This window comes from Danio aesculapii, chromosome 13 (genome assembly GCF_903798145.1).
Source record: "Danio aesculapii chromosome 13, fDanAes4.1, whole genome shotgun sequence".
Lineage (NCBI taxonomy): Eukaryota > Metazoa > Chordata > Actinopteri > Cypriniformes > Danionidae > Danio > Danio aesculapii.
The window spans coordinates 49,261,885-49,275,694 of record NC_079447.1 but is presented as its reverse complement, the minus strand read 5'-3'; the positions used below and the strand labels follow the sequence as shown (position 1 = coordinate 49,275,694).

General features: G+C 33.6%; 1 protein-coding gene across 1 annotated transcript in view; it reads right to left on the bottom strand.

Annotated features, from left to right (window-relative positions):
- ppp2r5d (protein phosphatase 2, regulatory subunit B', delta) overlaps positions 1–10,618 on the bottom strand; it is a 63,121-nt gene extending 52,503 nt beyond the window's left edge. The window contains exons 1-3 of the mRNA XM_056470349.1: positions 10,514–10,618; positions 9,655–9,738; positions 320–491 (exon numbers count right to left, since the gene is read on the bottom strand). Of these exons, the coding sequence (XP_056326324.1) occupies positions 320–491; positions 9,655–9,738; positions 10,514–10,540 (283 nt within the window). The 5' untranslated portion in view covers positions 10,541–10,618. The remainder of the gene's footprint in view (positions 1–319; positions 492–9,654; positions 9,739–10,513) is intronic.
- Positions 10,619–13,810: the final 3,192 nt, after the last annotated feature.

The following is a 13,810-nucleotide window of genomic DNA, read 5'->3' as shown; positions in this document are numbered from 1 at the left end:
ACTCTATCTATCAAAAATAAATAAATAAATAAATAAATAATATATATATATAAAGATTCTTCTATAATCAATCCCAATCATGTTTCAGCATAACAGCTCCATCTGCCAGATTAACAGGCAAAAATAATAATAGTAATAACACAGGCGTCATGTGAGGCTGCCCTCCAATGTTTTACACAATTAGCACCATTCACTGTGAGTTGTACACAACAACAGATCATTTGATCATTTCCAAGAAATCTTCAAAATAAAAAGAGAGAGAGAGAGCTATAAATGCTGCCTCTTCAGGCTGTGCTCTGTTTGGAGTAGTTTTTTTTACCTTTGAGGGCGGGAAGCTTCTGCAGTTCCCTGTTCTTGCTGAGGTTGAATCGTGATGAACTCTGTCGACGCTCCTTCTTTACAATCTGTGGCCCACCTGAGTACTTAATTTTGTTGAGCTGAGTGGGAGGTGGAGTGCTGTTGCTGGGACGCTTGCTGGCTGTCTGCTGGGCCTGGAATAAAAAAAATAATAATAAAAAGTACAGAATCAAAACAGGTGCATCAGACTCTTCTGTTCTATAGCACCACTTTTAAATTATTAATTTAGTACGATGCTCTTATTATGTGCATACAGTTGAAGTCAGAATTAATATCCCTCTTGAGTTATTAGCCCCTGTTTGTTTTAGTTTTTTTCCAATTTCTGTTTAATGGAAAGAAGATTTTTTAACCATAATAGTTTTAATAACTCCACAGTTTCCGCTACATTCATTCTTCCATGGCAGGGCGCCACGCCAAAATTGATCCAGCCACGGCTAGATTACGGCTTCTCATTCAAAACATTCAGTCGTGATTCGAAAAAAAATATTGCTTAAGGGTTAATAATTGACCTCAAAATGGTTTTTGAAAAATTAAAAACTGCTTTTATTCTAGCCAAAAAAACAAATAAGACTTTCTCCAGAAGTAAAAATATTATACAAAATACTGTGAAACATTCCTTGCTCTGTTAAACAGAATTTGGGAAATATTTGAAAAAAAAATTTAATAAATAAAAAAATTAAAAATAAAATAAATACAAAAATAAATAAACAAATAAATAAATAAAGAAAGAAAAAAAAAAGAAAAAAAAATAATAATAAAAATAAAGAAAAAAAAATGTAGAAATAAATAAATAAATAAATAAATATATATAACACTTTAATGACACTGTTGACCCATCCCTTACGATGCAACGATAAACCGATTTCACTATTAACCGTGCTTTAATTTGTCATGGTTATTTAATCATCAAGGCTTCTCAACTCCAAGTTTCCGCTTGAAACAAAACTGCTGCAACTAAAAGTTATGGCCACTGTGTGCTAGTTTACAGTTTCAAACTTGTAAACCGGGACTCTTTTGCATGCACAGTGGATTAACTATGGCTGAGGCTATTAACTAAAGGCCGTTCACATCTTGCATCTTTTGCATCTTTTACTGCATCTTGCATAAAAATAGAATTGTGATTGGGCCTTTGTGTGGAATATACACATTTCTACTCCAAAAAAAAAGGAAAAAAAGACAAAATGAAAACACTGAACAAGTTCATAAAATAGTGGCTGTCAGACAATGGTTCAGCAGACTTTGACTAGACTACATGTTCTCTTTAAGAGGAAAATGCTTAGCTAATATGTAGCTTAGATTTACATTAGACAAACAATTTTTTTTCATTTATTCTTATTTTTATTTATTCGTTCATTGTTCTATCGTTTATATTCAGTGTTAATATATTACTAATGTATACTAACATATTACTAATGTTTAAATGCCAAAAACTTTGTCATTTATTTTCAAGACCAAAGAGTAAGAGAGTGGACTATTGTTTGTTTTTAATATATTTATGTGCTGTATTATTTAGTTACTGAGCAGCAACAAACACTTTAAAACATAAGGACTTTTCATGTGATTTTCTAAAGTAGTGTTTTGAAACTAATGAATACATAGTAATCGTGAAACTGTGAGACTATAATCGTTCAACCAAAATCTAAAATCGTTGCATCCCTACCCATACCCCCAGTCCAGTCCCTAACCTTACCTGTATCCCACATCAAGAGCACCAGAAATGTTGTGCAATACTCTATGAACAAAATAAGTACTACATATTTTCTGATGTAAATCTATAGTAATTAAGGCCACTCATTATGAAGTAACACTGATTTTTCTCTCTTAGGTCTTGACATCATTGCTTTACCACAATATAGTGAGGAGCAGGGAAAGATGTTACTTCATTTAAAATATTCAAAAATAAAAATCTGATTAATGCTAAATACTCCTTATGTTAATTTTGCTGATAGTTATATTGTAAAATAATAAAATAAAAATAATTAAATAATTACAAATCTGAATCTAACTGCAATAAAAATGATAAATGAGAAACGTGATGAATGAGAAACTTGCTTTGTATTAAATGGTGACCATCAGAAATAACAAGCAGAAGTGAAAGCAGAAAGCTGCTCATTAATAATTAAAACTTGGCATTGTTCCTTTTTCTCATATTAGACATATTAACCAGTAAATGACATATTAAAAACATGTACAACAATAAGTGAGAAACATTTGGACATCTAGAGTGAGCTTCTATTTACTTGTTACTGATGACGTTGTCTAGTATAGATGTTTAACAGAAAGTGGCTTTTTCTCCACATTTACACTAATTTCCCAAATAACCCATGTTGAACTGTGGTATTTTACAGTGGTGAAACAGCATAGCACCTGTGCAACCCCTAAATCTGTTAAAGCACAAAGCAATGCACCACATCAGTCAACAAATTGCAAGCAAACTGCCTTCCTAACCCGTGGGAGTTGAAGTCCACAACTAACCTAGCCTACATACCTCCTTATTACCATATCTAGATTCAGTCCTCATTAAACATTCATGAGTAGCCTGAGCTGCACTATCAAATAAATATGTCTTCCTTGGAAGATGAGCGTCACAGAAACCATGTAGACCATAGGGGAGAAATACAGTGTTACCAGTGGGACTGTCCCAAAACAAAAAACAAACCATTTAGATCGGTCACAATATCTCATTTTTGTTGTATGATATATCGTGATGAATTATATTATTGTCATTTTAAGACCATTTTCTGCCACTCATTATATAATGCCAATATATTAGCATTATAATGCAAGTATGCTCTTCCAAAGAACACATTTTATTCTTAAAAATATTTAATTAAGATTAGCCATTGGAACCAAAATGTGAAATTGTATATCCTAAAAATAAATAAATAAATAAATAGTAATAAATAATAATAATAATAATAATAATAATAATAATAATAATAATAATAATAATAATAATAATAAAAGTCATTTCAGACTTAAAATGTCACACCAGATCCATTAAAGATACAGAATGTAAGTTTGACACCCAGTGGTTTAACACTCCTGGTTCAAAACACACGCAAGTGCAGGTTGCCAGATTGATGACTCCAACAGGAACGAGCCTGACTACCGAGCCAAAAGGCTGATTTAGATGGTGTTCTATAAAAAAAGCAACAACAGTAATTCAGCATGTGCATTTAATAATGAGATTAAAGATATTTAACATGTATCAATTAGATTATAAACTTTACCATTTGGTTGGAGTGCAGGGAGTGCACTATTCTGTGTTTCTGAATGGCTGTATTTACATTTCTGTCATGTTTCATCTGGTTTAAACAGCCAAATTGTTCATCACTGCAAATCTCGACACATGGTTACAATGTAACCTGCTCACCTAATGTTTACGTTTATAATATTTACATTATTTGCTAATTAATAACCACGTCATGAGGAACTCTGAATCTCATTTTGGAGTCTGCTACTGTCCACCAGAGGTCACATTTTCGGTAGCGGACAAATACTTTGAGCCTTCATGACAGAATGAATAACATCAACTGGCAACCCAGGGCGCTGAAATTTAATTGGCTAAACTGGCATTGGGCGGGTTAAATGACCAAAACAATGTCAGATGTTTCGACACAGCGCACATTTTAAAAGCAGAATATCTGACTTCAGCATTGTTTTTCAGATGAACAAAAATGTTCACATAGCATGTTTCTTAAATATCTGCAAACATATTATGGTGTTTTTATACTTTAGAAGAGTCAAAAACTTACATACAGCACCTTTAAAATAGTTACATACATGAAAATATACTACAATAATTTATAGTAAATACTATAGTGTTATTTTTTTAAACAAATTAACAGACACCTCCTATAGAGAGTTGATGAGATGACAGAGGCTGCACAATCAGCTTAAATCTCGCTGACATTGGTTTTTGTGTATGAGCGATATGTATATATTGCATCACCAAAAGTCTATTTGTTCGAGAAGTCAATATATTGATTGTTACGACAGGTCTAGACATTATTTTAAATCTGTTGTCTTTTAAATGACAAAAAAATGCAAGTCAAGCTGTATATGACCCCAGTGAGATTTGGTGTATAAGCCAAAACTGACTGCAAAAAACAACCCTTTTTATTACAGTGTGGAATAAATCTTAGCTAATACAATATTTCTGACACTGACACTTTGTGTGAGGCTAAGACTAATTGCAAAAGCAATTAATCGACCGCCAGTGAAAATGTCACACTAAGCCATCTAAGACTGGCAATTTTCCCCTACGACAAAATAAATATCTCACAAGCCCCGAAACTACTCTCCAGCAACAAAAGAAAAATAAACAGACAGATAGATAGATAAGATCTGATACTTGAATACTGTTAAGACTCCCCAGAAAACCATAAAGCGGTCTTTATTTATATATTTTTGCTTGTAATTTATTTTAATTTATGCAGATGCACTGTAAAGAAAAAGACTTGATCATTCCCGTTTACAAATAGAGCTATTCAAATCATCTGGTGAAATTACATTCATATTGCAATATATATATCACGACAAAACAAATGATCACAAATGTCAGATTTTTCCAATACCGTGCAGCCCTAATGGATAGATAGAACGCTAGAAAGAACGCTAGAATGATAGAGAATGCTGGATAGATAGAATGCTAGAAAGAATGCTAGCACAACAGATAAAACGCTGGATAGCAAGAATGCTAGAAAGACAGAACGCTAGAAAGAATGCTAGAATGATAGAACGCTAGATAGATAGATAGATAGAACGCTAGATAGATAGATAGAACGCTAGATAGATAGAACGCTAGATAGATAGAACGCTAGATAGAACGCTAGATAGATAGATAGAACGCTAGATAGATAGAACGCTAGATAGATAGATAGAACGCTAGATAGATCGATAGAACGATAGATAGAACGATAGAACGATAGAACGATAGATAGATAGATAGATAGATAGATAGATAGATAGATAGATAGATAGATAGATAGATAGATAGATAGATAGATAGATAGATAGATAGATAGATAGAGTGAGAATACTAGATAGATAGAAAGCTAGAAAGATGTTAGAATGATAGATAGAACGCTGGATAGATTAAACACTAGATGGATAGATTGACAGATGAATAGTTGGATAGACAGATAAAACAATAGACAGATACAAAGAACGATAGAACATTTGACAGATACAAAGAACGATAGCTATAGAAAGAACGAGAGACCGATAGAAAGAATGAGAGACAGATAGGTAGATAGAGACAGACACAGACAGATAGACAGAATGACAGATGGATGGATGGAACAATAGACAAAACGATTGGTTGATAGATAGAAAGAACGTTAGATAGAACAATAGATATGGATAGATAGAACGAGACAAACAGAAGGACATATAGAGAGATAGAAAGAACGACAGATTTGACAAAATGACATCTTAACTGGCTGCAAAAAATATGTACACCATTAGTAATGGTTAATCAACGCATTTGCTTTATTTAAAAAACAAAAAAATTACTTTATTTTTACTATTATTTACTAAATTTTACTAATTTACTAAATTTACTATTTAATCTTGCAATCAAGAAAATTTAGAAATATTGTCTGTTTTTATTACATTTTCTGTCATTTATTTCTCAATTGCTGATTATTTTATTAATTTGATGATGTTAATATACTACATAAGCCATTTTATGTCCATATCTAAAATGCTTTGGCATTGAAGTTTGCTTTGCACTTGAAAGAGAGAGAAGGAAATTTTGCCTGTGATCGGGTGCACATGGCTCCTGAATAGCATAAAAATATATTTTTATTTCAACAGTCTTTTTTTTTTTTTTTTTTTTTTTACTTTAACCCATTGAAAAGAAACAGTGTAAAACAGTGTCAAAATAATTATTAAAAATGAAATTACGTTTTGTTTGTCGCATAAAGTTAACTATTTATGTGATGTGGGTAAATGGTGAGTTTCAATCCAGCTACCACCGCAGGTATATTTCAAACCTGTAGGAAGCAGTGTAGATGGATAGAATGATAGAACGATAGACAGACAGAATGAACGATAGATATAGACAGAACAATAGATAGAACGATGGATGGATAGAACGATACAAACAGAATGAAAGATAGATAGAACGATAGATATTTGCGATATTATATTTAGGCATATACAATAGATTATTGTGCTGCAAAGACAAAACCTGAACTAATCTAATAAAAAAAATAAATAAATAAATAAATAATAATAATAATAATAATAATAATAATAATAATAAGTACACCCAAATTTATATGCTGGGGGAAAAATATGAAATAAGATTTCAATAGAGGATAATCGAAAGGAATAATAAATTAAATTGTATATTAAGAAATGTATATTAAATTTAGTTTTATTTTTTATTTTTGTACTTTAATAACTTCTTTGAATTTAAATGTATTATCTTACTATTCCTAAAGATGTTAGGAGACCAAACTCTTATTTTAATAGAAACAACTGTTCACACTGTAAACCCAGCACATCGATTAAAAAAACAAACAAAGCTGATCTCTTCTTTATAGGAGCACAAAATCAATGCTGAACCACAATGCATTACTCGCAGTTCAGATAGCTGTGGAAACATATCAGCATGTGATGCATCCAAAACAACCAAGCACTGATGGCTTCTAATGAAGAAAAGCACAACACTAAGCAACAAACTGTATGTGTGTACGCGTGTTTGTGTGAACAGACGGACGCTGTGAGACGCATGTTGAGGCCTGCCCATAACATAACAGAGCTGGCCTCGGTCACAGGGGTTGCATGACTGAGCCGGACTTAAAAATAGAGCAAATCAATAAACTTCAGCCGCTGCTGCTACGTCACGCTCTCTGCACTTTGAAGAAAACTAATATTCATCACTAGCAGCTATTACGTCAGTGCAACCGCACACTTAGGGAGACAGAACTCGATACTTAAATGCATGCAAATGCAATTATCTTGCAAATGACTGTAGAGGCCAAAAATATAAAAGAGACAAACCAACATTTCCCTCATCACCATCACAATGAATGCTTCTTTACAAGGGTCTAAAAACAAGTCTGACTGGATTCAGATGCCACAGCAACATTTAAAAAAAACAGAGCAAGAATATAAACAGAGATTCAGCTGCCTAAAAATGTTTTATAACATCTACACTACCTGATCTAAGTTTTAGGAACAGTAAATAATAACTTGACTTCTAGTTGATCATTTGGTGTCAGAAGTGGCCTCTAGATTACACTTATTTTACCAAAATAAAATATGATCATGCCTTGATTTTTAATGATTTAATTAGGACAGTAAGGTCTGACTTTGTCTTGTCACTTAACAGAAATAATGTCCATTATAGAATATAAAGTCATGCTGCAGTGGAAACAGAATGAATATTGTGTCTGACTCCATCATGAGCTTGGAGGACTGCATCCATACATCTCTGCAATGACTCAAATCACTGATTAATAAAGTCATCTGGAATGGCAAAGAAAGCCTTCTTGCAGGACTCCCAGAGCTCATCAAGATTCTTTGGATTCATCTTCAATGCCTCCTCCTTCATTTTACCCCAGACATGTTCAATAATGTTCATGTCTGGTGACTGGGCTGGCCAATCCTGGAGCACCTTGACCTTCTTTGCTTTCAGGAACTTTGATGTGGAGGCTGAAGTATGAGGAGTGCTATCCTGCTAAAGAATTTGCCCTCTTCTGTGGTTTGTAATGTAATGGGCAGCACAAATGTCTTGATACCTCAGGCTTCACCAAACTTGACTGATTTTTGTGGGAATCTTGGGTCCATGCAGGTTCCAGTAGGTCTTCTGCAGTATTTGTGATGTTTGGGATGCAGATCAACAGATGACTCATCTGAAAAATCTACCATCTGCCACTTTCCCAAATGATCAACTAGAAGTCAAGTTATTATTTGGTGATCTTACAACTGGGATCAGCGACTAGACTTTTGTCAGGTAGTGTATGAGCCAAATAAATAAAGGAAGATACATCTTTTAAACTATTTGAAACAAATTTAAATAGAGATTTGGAAAACTGTGGCTGAATCTGTACATTTGAAGCGGCTGAAGCCATTTTTTTAATATAAATTAAGCATGACTATTATTATAAATAAAGCACGATCGAGGGGACCCCCCCCCCAAAAAAAAAAATTGGCATCATTTAAGTACCATTTACTTTTTCCAAACTTATTTGACTTACTTTCTTCATTCATTCATTCATTTTCAGCTTAGTCCCTTTATTAATCAGGGGTCGCCACAGAGGAATGAACCGCCAACTTATATTTTACGCAGCGGATGCTCTTTCAGCTACCTCCCATCACTGGGAAACACCCATACATTCTCATTCACACACATACATTACGGACAATTTAGCCTACCCAATTCAACTATAGCGCATGTTTTTGGACTGGTGGGGGAAAGCGGAGCACCCGGAGGAAACCCACGGGAATGCAGGAAGAACATGCAAACTCCACAGAGAAATGCCAACTGACCCCATCGAGGCTCAAACCAGCGACCTTCTTGCTGTGAGACAACAGCACTACCTACTGCGCCAGCGCGTCACCCCTTACTTTCTTCAGTTGAACACAGATGATGCTTTGAAGAAAGCTGAAAATCTGTAATCATTGACTTCCATAGTAGATATACAATGGAAGTCAGTGGTTACAGGTTTTCAGCTTTCTCCAAAACATCTTCTTTCGTGTTCAACTGAATTAAGAAAACCATAAAGGTTGTTAACCACATGAGTGTGAGTAAATATGAGTTTTTTGGGTGAACTCTCTCTTTAAGCTAAATAACGGAAACTAGGCTAATTTTAAAAAAGGATTTACAGTACATTGCTTTCGATCTTACTGGTTATTTAATGAAGCAGAAATAGAAAAAAAAAAGAGGCAGATATGAAATACTTTACTCATCCTCAGCGTGAAAAGTGCATTTTAGATTTGTCAGCACGACAAACCACACATGCTACTGCAAAAAATGTAAACCATACGTAAAATTAAGGATAAAAAAACATCTGCTGTTGTAGCAGAATCAATAGAAAGTGCGGTGATTGCTTCGCATATTAATACTACACATAATGAACACTGCAAAAGGCACTGAAAATTGAAAATGTAGCCTTCTTGTGCCCCGAGGAATCAAAAAGTCCATCTACAACACTTAGCAAGCAAGTATTTCTGCCAACTCCACTAGGCAGCCCTTTGGTGGAAACATAGTATAAGCAATACCTTCTTCAACATAATACATGTTTTTTTTTTTTTGTTAACTCTCTCTCCCATCTTTACCTCTTCTGAATTTTCAGTTCCGGCATCCTTTCCGGCACTGGCATTACTGTTTTTCGTGCTGCTTTTTGCAGATTTGGTTGGTTCCTAAAATGATCACCAAAAGAAGCAGAAAATAAACATCTGTCATACATCAAATCCTACTGAAACCACTTCTCATTACATCTGAATGGATACACAAGTCTGCATAGAAGTGAAATCATGGGCAGGCCATGCGGCAGGGCTGCTATGACAGGTAACGTTAGAGACTGCAAAGTACATTTTGAACCAGGCTTCATGACATGCACCAAACATTGACAGCTTTCTGAGAATGATAAATGATTTCAGTTCACATTCAGTGCAGCATCACACACACACACAGTGACAAACTTGTTCACGTATATATCGAGCGTTTATATAACGATGCTCATGCACAGAAACATTGACTCATGCAGAGACTCAGACATGTTCGCGTGTCCAGCTTATGCCGCAATCTGTCAACTAATACGCCTCTATTCACATATTAAAGGCCGATCATAATCTCTGTATAGAAAACTGATGTGTAAAGCAAACACCGGGTAAAACAGCTAACGTAACCCCCAAGCGTATTCCTCCAAACGTATAAGACTCGTATAATAGAAACACGTAATGTTCCGCTAATGTAATCGCGTTACCGCTTTTTAAACCTTCTTGTGAAGGTGTAACTGTCAATCTTTTGACTTAAGAAATACAGGCATAAAATTGCGCCCTTAGCGGGCTAGCGGCTAGTGAGGCCTTCACTAACAAAACACAACGCTAGCAAATGCTGCAGAATAACTGTTTCACCCATTAAATTCTTATATCCATCAACTAGAATGTATTATAATCGTAATATGTACTTTACCTTCTCTTTTTTTGTTTTATTCGGCATTTTGCAAATGTTGTCTTTAGCCGTGCCGCCGTGATAAGGCTTCCCTTGCACTCGGGCTCTCGCGCACACTGTTACCTCCAGCTCCCGCGCCCTCCCTTCACCAGCAGTACGCTCATTGGTCAACAAATCGCCAGTTCACCTAGCAATAGCACAGCATGATTTTTCTATTGGCTGCCCAGCGAACCAGACGGTCTTGAGTTTCCTAAACAGGGTCCAGCCTGCGACGATAAGGGACCTAGCGGTCAGCTGTTGTTGACGACTATGTGACAGAATACTTTTATTTTGGTATTATTAAAAGGTTTAGGTATTTTCTATCACCAATATTAATGTTTATTTTACTGTTGTCGTATATATAGCATGATAATAGAAATATGTCAAAAGAGAATACTTTTATTATGTTATTATTTTTAAATATATATATATATATATATATATATATATATATATATATATATATATATATATATATATATATATATCTTTGTACTTTCTATCACCCTGGTTTTAAATGTTTTGTTCTGTTGTGATGTAGGATGTTTTTTAAAAGCATAATAATAATAAATATACGCCAGAAGTGTAATTTTATTTTGGTATAATTTTTATATATAATTTTTGTTATAATATATATATATATATATATATATATATATATATATATATATATATATATATATATATATATATATATATATATATATATATATATACTGTATATATATATATATATATATATATATATATATATATATATATATATATATATATATATATATATATATATATATAAAATTATCATGTATTTTTGTACTTTCTATCACCCTGGCTTTCAAATGTTTGTTTTGTTGACATGTATCTGTTGTTTAAAGTAGAGCTGCACAATTTATATCGCTTCAGCGTCGATAGTCCCATCACAGTATACGCAATGTTGAGTCTGGCTTATAACTGATCCTTTCGCAAGTGTTTTTTGAGGCCTGTGACTGTATGAGGATTTCAAAAGCATTTGGGATGTGGTGGAACGGAAGATTAGCATCATGGATAGACTAAATTAGGGTAGTTATGCTTTATTAAATGCTTAAAAGGATAGTTCGCCCCAAAATGGAAACTGTCATCATTTACTGAATTATTTATTATATATATTTATTAATTTGTAGGAAGCAGGAAAATAATTGATTTCCAGGGTATTTGTTTTTCAGAGTACGAAAGTCAATAGTCACAGCTTTTCAGCTTTCTTCAAAATATCTTCTTTTGTGTTTAACAGAAGAATGAAACCCAAAGTTTGGAGCCACTTCACAGTAGATAAACTTACTTTTTTGGGGCTGAAATATCCTTGAAACTGAAGACTTCTCAATAAGAAAACAGTGTTTATTTTTAATAAAATAGACTATAAAATGATTTCAGGTCGAAATAATTGTATGTATTTATAAAATAAGATCATTTAAATATTGTCTGCTTATAAAAATATAAATGTAGTAGCATCTACTGCCATCTGTTGGTATATTGCGTGTAGTTTGTTGAACACGACACTCCATTTCGGACGTGGAGGGGGAGGGAGGTATCATGGGGTGGTTAAAAAACAAAACATACATGAAGATTTCATTCGCAAGCTTTTATTTACCAAAAACAAAACACAAAATGTTTATTTTTTAGGTTAAAATCTCAAACGTTTTGCTTCAACTTCTTAGATTGCGATAGATTGAAATCACCCCCAAAATGAAAATTTATTCTGACGTCCATCAAAAACTAGTGTTAATTCTGAGCTTCATTTCAAGTATTGTTTTATTAATTGTATTTTACATGGTAGAAATGTGCACATCACTAGATAAAATACATAAATAGGCCCAATGCATATAGGATGCTGATGTATAAGCCTTTTAAAAGGGATAGTTCACCTAATCATGATGAAAATGTACTCAACCTCAATGGGCTCTTTGCACAGCTAGTGTTTTTCAGCCAGTGATAAACTTCCGGTGACAGCTTGATGTGACTATCTTCAATTTCATGAAGCTAATTTGACATCATTGATGTTGTTCAAGCATAAAACGAGATGAAAGATCCTGTAACTGCTAGTGCCGTCAGTACCAGCAGGCTAACAAAGAAACTTCATAGAAAACACTGGGGTAAAATAAATGGTCATATTTTACAGACATGGCGGGGTAAATGGAATTTCATTCTTTGCTTCTTGTCCGGTCTGAGAACTACTTCATACCGTATATCTAACAGGTAGTGAAGATCACTTATTTTTTAAGAAATCAGACCTTAAGTGTATCAATTTTATAATGGACAGACAGTTCGGCGGAAGCGCTGAGGCTGGCTGACTGAAATTAAGTCAGTGTGCAGATAGCCCATCAGTTTCAAATCCATGGTTTCTTTCTGAACACAAAATACAGTATATTCTGAAGAACGTTAGACATCCACAGAAGAATATATACTAGGTAAGTCAATGGTCAAAATGCTTTGATTTCTTTCAAACATGTTTAGAACAATTGGAGAAGCATTTGGCTGAACTATCCCTATAATTACAGAGGACCAGTAAAATAGAAATTCTAGTCAGCTCTAAACCAGTTTACAAAGGTGAATTTTTTTGAATATTATATACACAATATGATATTTAGGTTACTAATATATGACTCCATTTCTGTTCATAGCATAAAGGATAAAATGCAATTGTTTAAAAAATTTTAAAAAAAAATTAATGGTAGAAAGATGAGTAATGCAGGATTATACTAATACTGATAATTATATGACAAATAAATTGTCATTTTGGGGTAACTTACAGTGTATTATAAGTGGATTATTTAAGATAGTATAATGTACATGATTAATTTACATTGAATGACCAAGACCAGTTAAGGCACTTACCTTCATAGTAAACGGCAGCTTTTTCCTGATGCTCCTCTGTGGCTGAAGATATCAGCTGAAATATTACTGACATTACATCACATTGTAAACAAATCAATCTCCGGCAAATGACTGTCTGAAGACTGCAAATAAAACAATAGCTAACTTTAACTCTTTCTGGGAAAATATCCCCATATGAACGATGCAAAATTACACATTTAGTAAACAAGTACAGTAATCTTAATGTTCAGTAACTAACCCTTAGTTTTAAATATGTAACAAGAACTAAAATGTACATCCATATTCACATTTGATGAATGCTATACAGTAATACAATGATCCAGAATAGAGTTGTAGGTATAACATCCATCACACTGTACTTATGCAAATTTTTCAATGCAAAATAACCTAAGAATAGCTCTACATGCAGAA